General features: G+C 51.5%; 1 protein-coding gene and 1 long non-coding RNA gene across 2 annotated transcripts; one reads left to right on the plus strand and one right to left on the minus strand.

Annotated features, from left to right (window-relative positions):
• Window positions 1–603: 603 nt before the first annotated feature.
• On the minus strand, window positions 604–5,976 carry LOC140696544 (uncharacterized). The gene is made up of 2 exons (XR_012072997.1): window positions 5,592–5,976; window positions 604–729 (listed from the first exon to the last, which is right to left on the minus strand). It is a non-coding gene; the product is annotated as an uncharacterized lncRNA (long non-coding RNA).
• A 4,603-nt stretch (window positions 5,977–10,579) lies between these two features.
• On the plus strand, window positions 10,580–13,262 carry AMER3 (APC membrane recruitment protein 3). Its single transcript, XM_072962062.1, is given in 2 exon segments — window positions 10,580–12,978; window positions 12,980–13,262. Coding segments are annotated over 2 exon segments (2,682 nt in total).
• The last annotated feature ends 3,505 nt before the right edge of the window (window positions 13,263–16,767 follow it).

Below are 16,767 nucleotides of genomic sequence, written 5' to 3' on the forward strand. Positions count from 1 at the left end.
AGAGAACTGTGATCATGACAATGAACACAGTAGTTATTTTGTAGGTAAAAATAAGCAGTAAAAAAAATCACGGGTAACAATAACATGGAAGGTAGCAGGGAAGTATTGGAAGGGAGCTAATGCATGTGAAGGCTCTTGACCTTTCATGAAGAAGAGGGGCAATTAACTTTAGATTTTTCTAAAAATACATGGTGTTAAGTACGTTGTTTAAGAATTTAAAGGTAACTAGTAAAATAAAATGGAGAGCAAAAGGGTAGGTCTAGTTTTTGTGCAGCCTAGGAGTTATACAATTTTATAAAACAAAATACCCAAAATGAGGTATGGAAGTGAATATTTATTTTGTAATGCAAAACCAATTTTTAAAAAATTTATTTTATTTTTTATTGCGGTAACATAAGTTTATAACATTATGTAAGTTTTGTGTGTGCAACATTGTATTTTTACTTCTGTATATGCTGTAGCGTGCTTACCACCAACAATTTAGTTTCCATTCATCACCACACAGTTGATTTCTTTTACTGATTTCATCCTTCCTCCACTCCTTTCCCTTCTGGTAACCACTACACTGTTCTCTGTATCTATGTGTTTGGTTTGGCTTGTTAATTTATTTTGATTTGTTTGTTTATTTTTTTATACTCCACATATGAGTGAAATCAAAGGCTCAAAGAACATACAGTGGAGAAAGGATAGTCTCTTCAATAAATGGTGCTGGGTAAACTGGACAGCCACCTGCAAAAAAAAAAAAAAGATACTAGACGAGTATCTCACACCTTACCAAAAATCAACCCAAAATTGATTAAAGACTTGAATGTAAGACTTGAAACCATAAAACTCCTAGAAGAAAACATAGGCAGTACACTCTTTGACATTGGTCTTAGCAGTATCTTTCTGGATATATCTCCTCAGGCAAGGGATACAAAAGCAAAAGTAAACAAATGGACTATATCAAACTAAAGAGCTTCTGCACAGTGAAGGAAACTATCAACAAAATGAAAAGACCAGCTACCAAATGGGAGAAGATATTTGCAAATCATATATCTGATAAGAATCCAATATCCAAAATATATAAAGAACTCATACAACTCAACAACAACAACAACAACACAACCTGATTTAAAAATGGATAGAGGAGTTGAATAGATATTTTTCCAAAAAAGACATACAGATGGCCAACAGACACATGAAAAGATGTTCAACAGCACTACTTATTAAGGGAAATGCATATCAAAACCACAATGAGATATCACCTCATGCCCATTAGAATGGCTATTATCAAAAAAGGCCAAAAATAACAAGCGTTGGAGAGGATGTGGAGAAAAAGGAACCTTCATACACTGTTGGGTGGGAAAGTAAATTGGTGCCTTCATTATGGAAAATGGTATGGAGATTCCTCAAAAATTTAAGAATAGTACTACCACATGATCCAGCTATTATACTTCTAGGTATTTATCCAAAGAATAGAAAACACTAATTCAAAAAGATAGATACATTTGTATCTTTTTTTTTGATTCCCCATAGAAGTGATATCACATGATATTTGTCTTTTCTGTCAGACTTATTCACTTAGTATCATAATCTCTAGGTCTATCCATGTTGCTGCAAATGGCATTATTTCATTATTTTTTATGGCAGAGTAATATTCCATTGTATATACATACTACATCTTCTTTATCCATTCATCTGTCAATGGAGTAGCTTCCATGTCTTGGCTATTGTAAATAGTGCTGCTATGAATATAGTTACAAAACAGAAATAGACTCACTGACATGGAAAGCAAACTTATGGTTATTAAAGGGGAAAAAGGAGAGGGATAAATTAGGAATTTGAGATTAAAAGATACATATTGCTATATATAAAATAGATAAACAACAAGGACTTACTGTATAGCATAGAGAACTAAATTCAATATCTTGTAATAACCTATAACGGAAAAGAATCTGAAAAAGAATATATATATATATACTCACTTTTCTGCACTTGAAACACTGTAAATCAATTATACTTCAATTAAAAAATGATGTCGGTAATAATTGAGCAGATGCATCTGAACTAGTTAGAGAAAATTCCCCACCACACATAGCTCAGAAAATTATAGTTATTTTTCCCTAAAATGTTTCAAATTTTAAAGGCCAGTTTTAAAAAAAGGATATATGCCCCTCTATGTTCATTGCAACACTATTTACAATAGCCAAGGTATAAAAATAAGCCAAGTGCTCATCAACGAATGAATGAATAAAGAAGATATGGTGTATGTATACAATGGAATATTACTCAGCCATAAAAGATGAAACCTAGTCCTTTGAAGCAACATGGATAGGCCTTGAGGATATTATGCTAAATGAATATTTATTTATATGGGGCCCATCCAAATGAGGCACTCCAAAGCTTAAACTTCATTAGCTTCAAAACCAATCTCTCTATGTTAGGAAAATGGGTAACAGAAAAAAAAACTCAACAGACAGCAGAAAAGAAATCAAATAAAAAAGCATGAGGAATAACAAACATAACATGGTGGAAATATACTTAAAAATATCAATAGTCACTGTTAAAATTATTTATCTTAAATGTCTGCCAGATTTATATATACATATATATATACACACACATATGTTTGTGAGTGTGTATAACCATGTGTGTATATGTGTGTGTGCATGTGTATAGGGTTTTTATTGTCAGCTATGTTGATTTATAAGAAATTAGAAAAAAATCGCAGTCGTTCATGATTTCACCACCCAATACAATCATAGCATCAATATATATTCTTCAAGCCCTTTTGATGAATATATTTATTTTACAGAATTAAAATCAGATCATATGTACTTTATTGGACTGCTTTTTGGTGAGAAATATTTCATGAATATTTTACCAGGTTAAAAATATGGTGTCCAACATATTTTCAATGTCTGCATATTTCCTCATTATATGAATATTCCAAATTTATTTGACTATGATCAATTTGGAGGCAAAAAAAAAGCTGTTTTCAATTTTAGGCTGCATTATAAGCAATGACATGATGAACAACCTCGTGTTTTGCCATGTGTTTGATGGTTTCCTAGCCCCTTTGCCCACGTGTTTTTCTTCACAACACTTACAACCAACCAACTTACTATATATTTGTTTATTTATTGTCTGTCCCCCCCAATCAGAATATAAACTCCAAGAATGCAGAACTTTTTATCTGATTTATTCCCAGCACCAGGAACAGTATCTGGGATGTAACAATCACCAAATAAGTATTTGTAGAATGAGGGGATGGGTGGGTGGATGGATGGGTGGGTGGATGATGTGGCTGAAATTCTGGTGTAGAGAAGATAAAATCCTAGTCAAGGAGGCCAAAGGAGGCAAGTGTTTTCACGGAAGGAGGAGGGAGGACAAGATGAGGTTTGACAAGTTCTCTTGATGATCAGGAAACAGTTTTGTGCATGTGGATGCTGAGTGTGGGGAATCTGTGCTCCTTGATCAGAGTTCCCACCAGAAGAAATTCCCACTTATTGGAAAAGATGACTCCTTGATTTCAACCAGTCTCAGACACTATCATTTTGCTACACAGGTGATTTTTATAAGCCAAATAAAATTTTGCCCCCCAAAATCAGTTTTCAATTTTTGTTTCCCAGTGTTTAACAGACTGGTTGTTAATAAGAGTGAGAATAAGAAATATAACTAAGCTAGAGATCCCTGACATAGATTTTTTAAATATAAATGTTTTTATGCTTACAAATGTAAACCATGACAAAGGTACAGCAATTAAAACAATGTTATACTGGCATAAAGACAGACATAGACCAATAGAACAGGATAGAAAACCCAGAGATAAACCCTTACACAGATGATCAAATGATTTTCAGCAAGAGTGCCAACATCATTCAATGGGGAAAGGACTGCCTTTTCAACAAAAGGTGCTGGGAAAACTGGATGACTATATGCAAAAGAATGAACTTAGACTCTTACTTTACACCATATAAAAAATTAACTCAAAATAGATTAAAGACATAAACATAAGAGCTAAAACTATAAAACTCTTAGAAGAAAACAGAAAGGAAAAGCTTCATAACATTGTATCGGGCAATGTTTCTTGACAGATATCTTCGATATGACACCAAAAGCACAGGAAACAATGGAAAAATAAATAACTTGGTCTTTACCAAAATTTAAAACTTTTGTGTATCAAATGACACTATCAAGGAAGTTAAAAGGCAACTCAAAGAATGGGAGAATATATTTGCAAATCATATATCTGATAAGGGATCAATAGCCTGATTATATAAAGAGCTCCTACAATTCAACAACAAAAAGACAAATGAAAGAAAAACGGTGGTATAAGAATTTCTAGAACCTATCTCCTTCCAGAAATATCAACTTGAACAACTAGCTGCACACAAAAATACTTTCATAAGAGCTATGGATTCCAGGTAAGGGATTACAGCACCTGAGTGAAAAACAGAACATAAGACACATTGAGGAGGTAGGGAAGGTAGAATCACATTGCCCCCCCCCCTCCCCAAGTCTGGACAGCTAGCTCAGCATGGAGAAAGACATCTTTCCTATGGGAGAAAAAGAGTAAAGTGAGCACCGGACTTCACCATGGACCCAGTTCTGACCTGCCTCTCACCAGATCAACTCCCATGGCCCTAGATGTCTTTTTAAGGGTCCTGCAACCCAAGCCACTGACCCACTGAATAGACCAATTATCACTCATTGGAAGAAGTTGAGCCCATAACCATCCTCAAAAAGCAAAAAGTTTAAGAAATATAAAGTCCTTGGGAGACCACAATAGGAGAAGAATAATGTTTGTTAACTCTTAACTGGTGAGGACTGTGGAGTCCGCGGGAGTCCTATCCTTGATTCCGGGTTATGTGGCGATGAGGCACAGATCCACCTTTGTTTCTACCTAATGGGGGAAAATTGATTCAGGGAACTCTGGGGGCCAGAAACTGCCAGGAAAGGTGAGGACTATACCATCAACACGGGGGATGCGGGGCGACTGGGGTCACCGTGAGTCAGTCACCAGGTAGAAAGACGGTTCAGCTGCAAGGCCGGCTCACCCAAAGGTGGTGGGTGGTCCTCGCTAGAGGAGAGGCCTGCGGTGGTGCAGCTCTTGACTGAGGTGACTGGGGTGGGGCAATCTCAAGGTGACCGATGATAAAGAAGGCTGACGTGTTATGACAAAGCCAGTCCCAGACCAGGGAAAGCCGTCTTGTGTCCAGGGTTTTTTGGAAATGGAAACAGGGAGGGACCCAACAGGCTCAAAGAAAGGAGTGGCCTTCGGCATCCGCTCGAGTCCTGACCTCCTTTGGACCTCAGCCCAAGCCTGGACTGGGAAACCCCTTCCTTCCTCCTCCCATTGCCCCCTGCCTGCTCTCACCTCTGCCTTGTGAGATCAGCCCCTTCACCACCCCTACCCCGCCCCACCAGCCTGTGCTCCGCCTCTCCCCCAGGCTCCTGGCATTTCTCCCTGAGCCATCCTGGAGTCGCTTAATCCTGTCCTGCAGACCCTCTGACCTCAGCTCAGCGGGGACAGAGTCCCCACATTCCTGCTCCTCCCCCAAGACTGCGGCAGGCCACAGCACCAGCAGACCCCACCCAGTGAGTACCTGGAAGGAAAGCGCCTCGTTCCTTCCCGTTAATATAATCGGACCCAAGAAAGGCACTCTGTAAAGAAGGTTCTGGAAGACTCTGCCCTGCATCCCGAGACTCGCCTGCCCCTTCTTCCACGCCCGCACCGAATCCTGGGTAGGACTCGTGACTAGCCCCTTCCGAGAGGGCTGGGGTTGAACGTGCCCCGGCGCCGCGGGCTGCGGGTTAGGGGCACCCACACCTGTGGGCTCCAAGGAGTTGCGGCCGCGGCTCGGGGATGCGGCCGGGGGCGAGGGGAGATGACTGGGCGGCTGTCAGGCGGGGGAGCACGGGAGGCTGGGCCTGAGGGATGCAAATTCACAGCCCTGCGGGGAGGCAGGGACGCACGGAGACAGAAACGGGAATAAACACGAACAAAGCAAGACCGAGTGAGGTCCGAGGGGCGGCGGCGGCGGCGGCGCACCGAGGCTGCAGCCCCGCCGGAGCGGCCCCCTGCCGAGCCCGCGCATCACCTCACCCACTGCTGTGCAGGGGCGCCTCCGCGGCCGACTGGCTCCCGGCCCGGCCCCGCCCCCGCCCCGCCGCCCTCCGGCGGCTTAACCCTCGTCGGCCCGCCCCCAGCCGCGGCTGCCCAGCCCCTCCGGCGGCGACGTTAGGGCGCGGGCCCTCGGCCTCCCCCTGCCCGGCGGGGGCGCGCGGCGCCGGGAGCTGACCGTGGTGCTGAGCGCGGGGCTCGAGCTCGGGCGCGGCTCCCGGCCCTGCCAAGGCCTGCGACACTCCCGCCCGAGCGGTAAGTCGCCAAAGCCCTGAGGATGTAGATTTGGAGCGGGGGAAGGGGGTGATCAGGGAATTTTTGTGCGTTCTTTCGCGCAATGGGAGGGCTGAGTGGAGGAACCAGGGTCTGCACTCTATCCACTCGGTGGTGCCCTGCGCAGGTGGTGGTGGTTCTGGGGGCGATGACCCAGACCTAAAAGGTCTGGGCTAGGGAAGGGGTGGGGGAACCCTCTTCCCGCGGATACGGGGGCTGGGAAAGGACAGATAAGACTAGAGACCCATTTTCTCTCCACTGGGCAGGCCAGGAACTCCCAGAGACTCCCTTAGAGGGGATGGGCCAGGACCTTAGCTCCCCAAAGGTCCCTTTGTCTCCCCAATGTGGAGGTTGGATGAATTGGTGATGTTTTCACTGCAGCTTCTATTTCTGCTTCATTCCCCACCCCACACTCACCCCAGAACACAGAGGCTGTCCCTCCCCACAATGGCCTTCACTCTATCCATCCGGAAGATTTCGACTTAGACAAGGCAGCCTCTCACAGAGAGAAACTACTGCCCCATACATAGCCTCTCCACCCCAAAGTCCAGGATGTCCCTGGGCGGGGCTCCTCTCAGAGGCTGTCTTACCACCATTCACCCCTTTGTATTTCATGTTTGTGACTTTCCTGGATATTGGGGGTGGGGCAGGGGAAGGCCGATTAAATACCAAAACTATTAGTCAAAATTTTTATATTTCCAAACTGTTTCTGTTGCATACGTGTAACTCCAAGGTTTCAATTTTGCTCCCTGAAATGCCCAGTCATTTTCATGTTCAAAAAGGAAGGAAAAGCACAGAATTACCTTCTCAAAGGGAAAAGAAAATTCTAGGCAGTTGAGCTAAAGTTAGTCATCAGGTAGAAAAACAGCAAGTGGAATTACTTCATTTGCTCAATTTGCAGTAAGTCCATATGCGTGTGCATGCTCTGTGTAAGACACCTCCCACACACGTGGGAAGTCTCTGCCACCACTTTCTTTCTGCTGGACCCTCCTCTGGCTCCTCACCTGCCCTCTTGTGTACCCACGCATGCTCCTATGTTACATTCTCACCCACCACTGGAGTGATCTGTTAACACGGAAACTTGGCCCTTGTCACTCATCCTTGATGACTGGCACATGGTGGGGGAATATCCCTCAGGTTTCATGGTGGGCTCCACTCAGGGGGTCTTTAGCCACAGGGGAACCTGGCTCCAGTATTTTGCACGTCTCTGGTTCATCGTTCTGGACCTTTGTGCTTATTGTCCTAGCCATGTGTAAAGTGCCAAGTGAACTCAGGAACCAGCTGACAATATTAGTGACACTGGGTCCAGCCATCTTTAGCAGTGACAACTGTCCAGGCTCAGAGTGTGATGAAATTCCCAATTGTTCATGATTTTAACTCAGTGAGCTGTTCCAAGAATTAAGAAACCAGTAGTTTTATTTATCAAGATCAATATCAAATAAACATCTTAGTTCCTGTTAAGAAACTGTAATAAAATTCCTGCAACAAAGTTCCTGTAGCAAAATTCTGCATGCAGTGAAATAGTCTTTATCATGCCTGCTTGAAGTTATTTCCCAGAGTACAGTAATAAAAAGATTTTTTCTAAAACAGAAAAGATTATGTGCAGTAGAGATCTCATAATGAATATCTCCAAATTTTTTTTGCCATGGAAATTCCATTCCCTTCAGTAACAATTTTTCTAAATTTGTGTGAGCTATTCTTTGGCTTATAATCTTCATTTTCATTATGTTTTCCAAAATTTCTCCCCCACACACTGACTTTTGGACTTCTAGATTTCCCATGAAGGGGGTTTGCCCAGTTGCTTCATGCATGTTCATGACAGTTAGGAGCACAGGTTTAGTATTAGACAGGCTTGGATTCAAATCCTAGTTCTGTCACTTACCACCTGTGTGACCTTGGCCAATCCATTGGCTTTTCTGGACCTTAATTTCTCCTTCGTCAAATGAGAGTTAGAGTAGTAAACCCAGATAGTAATTGCTGTGCTATGTGCACCAAACTCATCAGGGCTGGGATGGGGTTGGGTCGGGAGGGGGGCTTATCCAGGCCACAAAGGATTGTGGAGAGTGAACATGGGGTCTGCAGGTGCAGGGTGGGAAAGGCTTGGGCACACGCCACCTGGCAGGAGGCAGAAAAACAGCTTGAGGGACTGACCCACTGTCCAGGATACGGCCATCAACAGCTGAGCTGCGGCCAGAGCCAAGCCTGGGCTCTGCGGCTCCCCTGGCATGGTGCCTGCTCTTTCTCTATCCTCCGGCCAAAAGTCTCAGGTGTCCCTCTGCAGGGGAGGAAGTGTTGCCCACGGGTAGAGTGGGGTGGAGGCTGGTGACACTTGGCCCTGTGAGCCTCTGCAGTGCCAACTTTGCCACCCTCTCTCTTTGGCTTTAATGTTGCCAGCTGGGCAGGGAGGCAGCCCCTCCTGCCTTGAGTCCTCCTGTTGAAGCATTTCTGAGACTCTCTGGAGGGAGGCCTCTTTGTGGGTGTGAAAGGCACACAGGTGGACAGAGCCACTTGCCTGCACATCTGCTCCATGCCTCCCCCCCAGCATTTGAACTGAGGGAGAGTGAATTCCGGGGCTCCCTGTGGAGCACTCTGGATGGAGAGCCAAAGAAACCAACCCCAAACTCTCTTCTCTAATCCCTCCCTGGCCAGGCCTCCAGAGGGCAGACTGGAAGGCCCCTCACCACCAAGGAGAGACGGAGCAAGGGTGCTGGACGCCTTGAGGGCCACGCACGAGGATGCGGGGGTTTTCAGTGGTGGCCTTCAGCACTGCCTGCTTTCCATATGGTTCTGCGGGTCTCCAGACTCACCCCAAAGGCAACACGTTTACAACTAGGCCCTTGCTCCTCTCCCCCAAATCAGCAGGCTTCCCCCTCGCTCATCCCTTGCCCCCCACCACTTCCTTGACTTTTCCCGCTTTTATTGACCCCCTTGTGGCATGACTCGAGGCCTTAGCATTTACAGCCTCTGACCTGCTTCTCTTTCTTTATTCAGTTGCTGAATCCCAGTGTTTCTTCCTTTGAAAGACCCTATGACTCTACCCCTCTTTTTCATGTGGATGCCTGCAGCCTCCACCTAGACCTTAGGTCCACATTCTCAGCCCATTTTAGGTGCCTCTTGTGAGTCCTCTCTGCTCAGAGCTTCTCTCCTGATTTCTTCTGTCCACTCAGATGTCAGATGGTCGTAGACTACCGACTTCATTATGCCACCGCTCCCACCCACCCACTCCGAAGATTGTCACAGCTCTTCATTGATTCAGGTGTAAGGCCAAACCCATCAGCTGTGCCAGGGCAATCAAGTTGTTAACACTCTTGCCATCCTCTCCACTCCCACCCCCAGGGCAGACATCAATAAGCAATTCCAGCACCCTTTCCCACCGAACTCACCCTGAGCATCAGAAACCTCCAGATGGTGCGCCCAGTATCAGTGTCTGTCAGTTAGGCTGTGCCCAAAAGATGACACCCACCTGCTCTTCCAGCCCATGATGTGCTGTGCGAGCCAGTCCGCCTGCTCCCGGCCTCATGCTTGCCTCTGTTCTCTTGCCTTCCACCGCGATGCTCTCTCTCTTCTCCATGTCTAAGCTTGTGGGCAGCGTTAGGTGCTTGGCTGTGCCTTGCCTGGTGGCCTCTGTGTAGACTGAGTCCTGGAGGGCCATGACTGTGTCTTCCCCTCCCACTGATGGCCGACTGCCCCCAGCCCAGGAAGCAGGCTTGAGTTCCCTCTCGCTTTGTCTCTTACATGAAGGAAACAACTTACTTATTGAATCCATTGCTCCATCCACTCAGAAGGGCCATGATACTCCCCTGAGGATATGGTGCTATTGGTAGAGTGACCGGCCCTGGAAATAGGCATCTGATTTGGCCAGGTTCAGCTCTGAGAGGATGTTTGAGGGAGACACAAGGTCACAGCTGCAGGAGCAGCAGGCCCCAGTCTCTCTCATTTTGGCTCCTACTGTGTGCCCTTAGGCACGTGATGTAACTTCTCTGAGCATCAGTTGTCTACAAAGGCTGGAGCAGCAAATGTGGGTGGAGCGGTCCCCGTCTCCCTCTCCCCTGCCTCCATGGAGGATCCAGTCTCAGATGTCAGAGCTCAGCGCCCACGCCCATGTGAGCAGGGGGTGCCAGTCTGCCAGAACCACCCGCCTCTATCTTGGACACTGAGTGCCTCCCACTTTCTTCCACAGCAGAGGGCCACTGCAGCATGGAGCTGAAGAGAGGAAAGACCTTCATCAAATCCAGCCTGCAGATTTCCCACGAGAAGCCCCCAGACCCAGCAGCTGCTGCCCCGGCCAGGGAGGAGGCAGGCCCCTGGTCAGTGTCACCGGGCGGGGCGCAGCGGCCGCACAGCGAGCGGGGCCCCCAGGTCAGCCCCACCACCCAAGGATACGACAGATGCTCTGACAAGGGGACACAGCCAGACGCCGGTGCGGGGGCCACGGCTCTCTGTGGGGCCACCTTCAAACTGGTGCGGAAGAGCAAGACGCAGGAGAGTGTGCCCGGGGCTGGCAGGGCAGCCGCGGCTGCGGGGCAGCTGGTGGGCAGCGCGAGCTTCCCAGGGCCCGCCAGCAGCCAGCGCATGATTGACTACCGCCACTTCGTGCCCCAGATGCCCTTTGTGCCCGCCGTGGCCAAGAGCATCCCAAGGAAGAGGATTTCCCTGAAACGACCCAAGAAGTGCTTTCGGAACCTATTCCACATTCGCAGAAACAAACCTGAGAACTTGGCCTCGCTGGCCACCACGGGGAAGAGCCTGTCCTCCCCTGAGAGCCCATCAGAAGATGGAGGGCAGCGAGGCAAAGCCTCCTTCCCCTTGGGCGAGGGGCTGGGGCCGGACGGCCTGTGCCAGGACCTGTCTGACAGCGAGTTCCTGCCCGAGTCCTCCTTGGACCTCTGCAGGGCTCTATGTGAGGACGTGGCCTCACTCAAGAGCTTCGACTCGCTCACTGGGTGTGGGGAGATCTTTGCAGACGAGAGCTCAGTGCCATCCCTGGAGCTGAATGAGGGCCTAGGGAGCCCAGCCCGGGCACCGCAGGCCCCCGAGAGCAGGGCTCCCAGGGGCCCCTGCCAGGGCAGCGCGGAGCAGCTGGCGTCGCCGGCCCAGAACGAGACGGCCGACCTCGCCAGGTTCTGGGACCGCGTGAATCATTCGGTGAGGCAGCAGCAACGCGCCCTGCTAGGCCCCCGGGGGGCTCCCACAGACCAGCCCAGGCCAGATGCGGCCGGGCTCGCCGAGCTGCCCCTGCGCCCATGCAGGGACCCCCTCAGCGACTCTAAAGCCAGCCCCGTGGACACAGGCACCCCCAGGAGCGAGCGGCCGGGATCGGCGTCCACGAGCGACGAGGGCTACTATGACTCCTTCTCAGCGGGCCTGGAGGAGGACAGGAAGGAGGCCCCCAGCCCGGGCGCGCCCGCCGCCGCCTTCCCCCGGGACAGCTGCAGCGGCGACGCCCTCTACGAGCTCTTCTACGACCCCGCCGCGGGCCCGGCGGGCCCGAGCCCGGATGACGACCTGTGCGTGTCCGAGAGTCTGTCGGGCCCGGCGCTGGGAGCCCCCCTGTCCATGTGCAGCTTCCACGTGGGGGCGGAGGAGAACCTGGCCCCGGCCCCGGGCCCCGACCTGCTCAGCCAGAGCTTCTTGCAGAGCTCCTGGAGGGGCAAGGAGTGCCTGCTGAAGCTCTGCGACACCGAGCTGGCCATCACCATGGGCATCATCAACTGGCTCCGCCGGGGTCCGGAGCTCCGCGCCTCGCCTGCCTCGGCCCCCGGGGAGCCAGCGCAGACGCCCGCAGCCGCCCCTGAGAAGGGGGGCCTCGGCCCAGTGAAGCTGGAGGGCAGAGGGCCCCGGGCCTTAGATGCAGGGAGGACCACCGTGAGCTCAGCCCCGAGCACGCGGGAGCTGTGGGCGTGTTCGGGTCCCGAGGGCCCGCTTGGAGTGAGCGAGGTCTTAGCGCGGGCCGAGCAGGGGGCCAGCTCTCCATCCAGGGACCCCTCTCTGGAGTGCGTGCGGATCTCTGGGGGAGAAGGGACACAAGGCCGCCCTGGAGGCTCATTCTCCTCGGTGGGGTCGGCAGCCTCCGTGACAACAAGCATCTCCAGCAGAAGCAAGGTCCCAGACCCCTCTGCCTGGCCCGGCTCCCAGGAGCCCAGGCCACCTGGGAACCTGGGGTGTTTCCAAGGCCCCTGGAGGCCAGGTCTTGGGGGTAACTCTCTGGATTCAGAGCTCACCCTGACGGGCTGTGTGGCCCAGATGGCAGCCCTGCAGATCCACCCAGACTGCCAACCCCCTGCTGCTCAGCCCCTGAGGCAGAACACAGGCAGCGGGCTCTGTGGGCAGCCTCAGGCCAGCGGCCCTGATATTCTGCAACAGGAACATCCTAACAGCTTCCCCAGTGTGGCCGCCATCTGTGGCCTGCCCTCCCTGGCTGGCCCACTGGACCAGAGGTGCCCAGCCCACATCCTGGACCTGAGCCAGCTTAAGGTGGAGCCTGCCAGGCCGGATGCCCAGGCCCGGGCCTCTGCGGAGGACCAGCCCCTGCAGGCTGCACACAGGGGCCAGCTGGACTCTTAGCCCCCTCTCTGCCCTGCTGCTGGCTGAGCCTCTGGGATCACCTGTCAGGAATTCTGGCCCTCACTTTCACAGCCCGCAGGAGGGGTCTCCCTCTGCAAGTGCCCCAGAAAGCCTCTGCAGCTTCCTGGCCCTGATGCCTGATGGCCTCCTCTGCAACCAACTGGAAGAGGGGGCCCCTGGGCCAGCACTGCTGAGCCCCACCTTTACAACAGGCTTGTGTCTTTGTGGCCACATTCAGGAGAGCCTAAGACCCAAATCTCCACCCTCTGCCCCTGATGTGAGGACTGTGCTGGGGGGAGGGCAGTGGCAGGACTGAGGCAAGCGGGGCAGGGCATTTTCATACGGAGGCATCCAGGCTTGAACAGTCCAGCTCAGCCAGCCTGAACAGATGCGGGGCAGCCCAAGGCCAAGGACAGCTGCCAAACTGCCAGTGCTCTCAAAAACGTGCCTCACTGACTTCCCCAGGGAAAAGTGAAGGCTCGAAACCCAGTGTGAAGTGGGCACACCTGGCTGCAACTCACACAGCATGTCAGAGAGGAGCTCAGGCTTGAAACTGAAGGAAATAGTACATAATTTGAAGATAAGTCTGCCCAGGGGTTGAAAGTAATCAATGTGAGTGGGGGGTTTGGGGCTTGGGGGCTGGAGCTTGAGTGCAGGGGGCGGGGGTGGGGGGCTTGCAGATGAGCTCAGGAATGCCTGCTCGGTCTGCCTTGGCCTGTTTCCCACCCCCAGGAAGAGCAGCCACAACCTCTGGGGCCCTGAAGGGCTTCTCTGAGGGAACCAGAAGCAAGACCAGCCATCTCAGCAGGAACCTTGAACCAGCAGACGCCATGCATTCCTGTGCAGCCCCGGCAGGGCTGGCCGGACACTGCAGACCCTGGCTGATGGGCGCTGGTGGACTCCCTGTCCCAAAGCGTCCCACACAACCAATAGCATTCCCCCTGAGCCGTGGGCTGCTCCTACAGAAGAAACTGACGGAGTCTCCACACTGCTGTTCTTGCCCTCCGTGCTGCCAGTACCCACTGGCCTCCCACTTGGAGAAGGCTCGCCTTTGAATGAGCGCCTCCAAGGCAACAGCATGTCCACAGAGCCAAACATTCAGAATCACGGAGTGAAAGGCGGCCCGCACCTGAGGAAGGGCAGGGGTCCACTCTGGCCAGCCTCAGAGCAGCTGTCCAGCAGCCAGCTCCTCGCCAGCATCCCCTCCTCTCACCCAGGTTCTTCACCATCGAATCCTGCCTCAGCCAGTGTGCTGCGGGGAGGGGCGGGGGTGCCACCCGCAGCTATGAGACTGTTGCTAGAGGAAGTGGGGGGGGGTCCAGGTGATGGGGGAGGAATTCCAGGTGATGAGGGATGCATTCTGGCAAGCTGATCACAGGCTGGGGCCTCTCCTGATTGTCTGAGGCTTCGTTTTGGGCTAGAAAACACTCTGTGGCCCTCATGAATGACTGCCTCTGGGGCCTTCTGTGCGCAGCACATGGTAGGTTCCAAAGGGCCTGGTCAGGCCCATTGAGACCCAGGACAGCGAGGTGTCCAGGGACTGCAACAGATGGTTGATGGTCCCGACAATGCTGTTGAGACTTGATGCGGGCAGGTGACACACGGCAGAGCTCCCTGCATCCCTGCAGGAGACGGAATGCCCTCACTCTCCTTGTCTCCTGCATAGAAACTGAAGCCCACGGCACGCTCCACAGGCCTGGGGGCTGATGGTGTTGGCGTCCCATCCCAGGTCCTCGGGCCCTGCTCTCGGCAGGCTCCCACCAGGAACGCTCCTTTCAAAGCCTCCACGCCTCCCTTCTTTCAGGACACAGACGTCTGGGGCCTCTGGGTGACAGCCGCGCGTCTCCCTGCCGTTTGTGCTGCGCCTCAGCAGAGCCGGGGCTGAGTAAATCCTGTTGTGAGAAAGAAATATCGCCAGGCTGTGTACGGCCTCCTGATTTCCTGTTGCGGGTGGGCCTCGTGTCTGGAGAGCAGCAGAGTTGGGTTTTCCTTGGCAGAAGTTCTGACGGACGTTTCCTTAATGTGACACGATGACTTTGCGGGTAGGACCACCAAGAGCTCAGCATGCAGCAGGCGGGAGCTGTGGGTGCATTTGGGCCCTGAGGGCCTGCTTGCTGGCGTTAGCGAGGTCTTAGCAGGGGACGGAGCTGGGGACCAGTTCTCCCTCCAGGGACCCTTCTCTGGGAGAAAAGGGACACAAGGGTGCTGTGGGGTCTGCAACCTCTGTGACAACAAACATGTCCAGCAAAAACGAGGTCCCAAACCACTCTGCTCAGAGGCCATGGCCAGGCGGGTGGGCAGGGACCCAGCAGCGGGGAGCAGTGACAAAGAGGTGGGGCCGTGGCCACCTGGGAGGACCTGTCGCCCCATGTTCTCAATCTGGGGAGCATCTTAACAGAGATTCTCACTCAGCAGTCTGGGGCGGGGTCCCAGCTGTGGTCTGCTAAGCCCCTTGCTAGGAGAGCAAAGGGGGCTGTGCGATCTTCCTCTTTGTCCAGTGAGTCAGGGCTCCCTCGGCCCGTCTCTCTCTCCACACCGCGCTCCTCAGGTTGCCCTCTCCAGCAAGAGAGGTCCAGGTGACGCCGGGCTGACTGGGCTCCACAGGCCTCAGGGGCATTCTCAAGGTGGCTCACTGGGAGGGACTTGGGGGGCCAGTTCCGGGGGTAGGTGCCCAGCCCAGGGATGGGTGTGGAAGGGGTCTGGGTGGGGCATTTTCAGAACTCTGGTCATGTCCAGCCTTCTCATTCACTCATGGCTGGAGAGGTTACAGGAGCTTTTTCCCATGTAAAGTAAGGTCCTCAGTCCGGTTGTCACCAGCTCACAGCTGGCCCAGGCTCACACGTGGTGGCAGGGCTGGGGTTCACCCTGGGGCCTGTGTGCCGTGCTTCCAGCCTCCCAAATTTCTATGGTTGAGCTGGAAACTGGGAGATGCTGGAAGGGTGGCCTGGGGTGGACCAGGAGGGCAGGGAAGAGAGCAGGAGAAGGTGCTGGGAGGAGAAGGGATGAAGGCCGACACAGGCTGGGGAAGAGCCTGCGAACTACACGGTGGGGTCCTTCTTACCTTTCCTGGTTTCTCATTTTATCTGTTTGTTTGCTTATTTATTTAGTTTTACTGAACAGGGACAAACATACAGAATACAAAGCTCCATGGCACAGAAGGGAAAGCAATGGGAAGTAAGTGTCCTCCAGTTCCTCCCTTACCCTCTGTTGTTCTGATTCAAAATTCACTCCCATTTACTACAACCAAGCCAAGCAGTGCCAAGTGTGGAGCCTCCTCTTCCCTGTCCTTGAACACTGGGTGTGTCCTCAGACCCTTTCTGTGGCCACAACCTAAACACACATGGACCTGAACCATTTTTACTGCACCCAGTATCACCACATCACAGACATCTTCCCTGGGCTTAGCATCACCAGGAGCCCACGGGCTCTCCGTTCTCTTGAACAGCTGCTGCACAGCTGTCTCCTGTTGGTAACAAGCAATTAAAGCACTCCCTTGTTGGTGGGGAGGGTGTAGCTCAAGTGGCAGAGCTCATGCTTAGCATGCACAGGGTCCTGGGTGCAATCCCCAGTGCCTCCTCTAAAAATAAATAAGTGAATAAACCTAATTACCCCCCCTCTCAAAAAGGTAAAAAAAAAAGACTCCTCTGTTGATGGATATTCAGTTACTTCCCATTTTTGATGTTGCAAACAAGGCTGCACTCACTCCTTTTTCTCCTAAATGTTCTCTTAAAGTCCTCTTCAAAACTGCAAAAAGTGAAACTTACTTTAACCATGAAAAGGTGCATTTGTTTTTAAATGAGCAGTGCATCTGGCTTCCATGT

The sequence above is a fragment of the Vicugna pacos genome, chromosome 5 (assembly GCF_048564905.1).
Source record: "Vicugna pacos chromosome 5, VicPac4, whole genome shotgun sequence".
NCBI classification, from domain to species: domain Eukaryota; kingdom Metazoa; phylum Chordata; class Mammalia; order Artiodactyla; family Camelidae; genus Vicugna; species Vicugna pacos.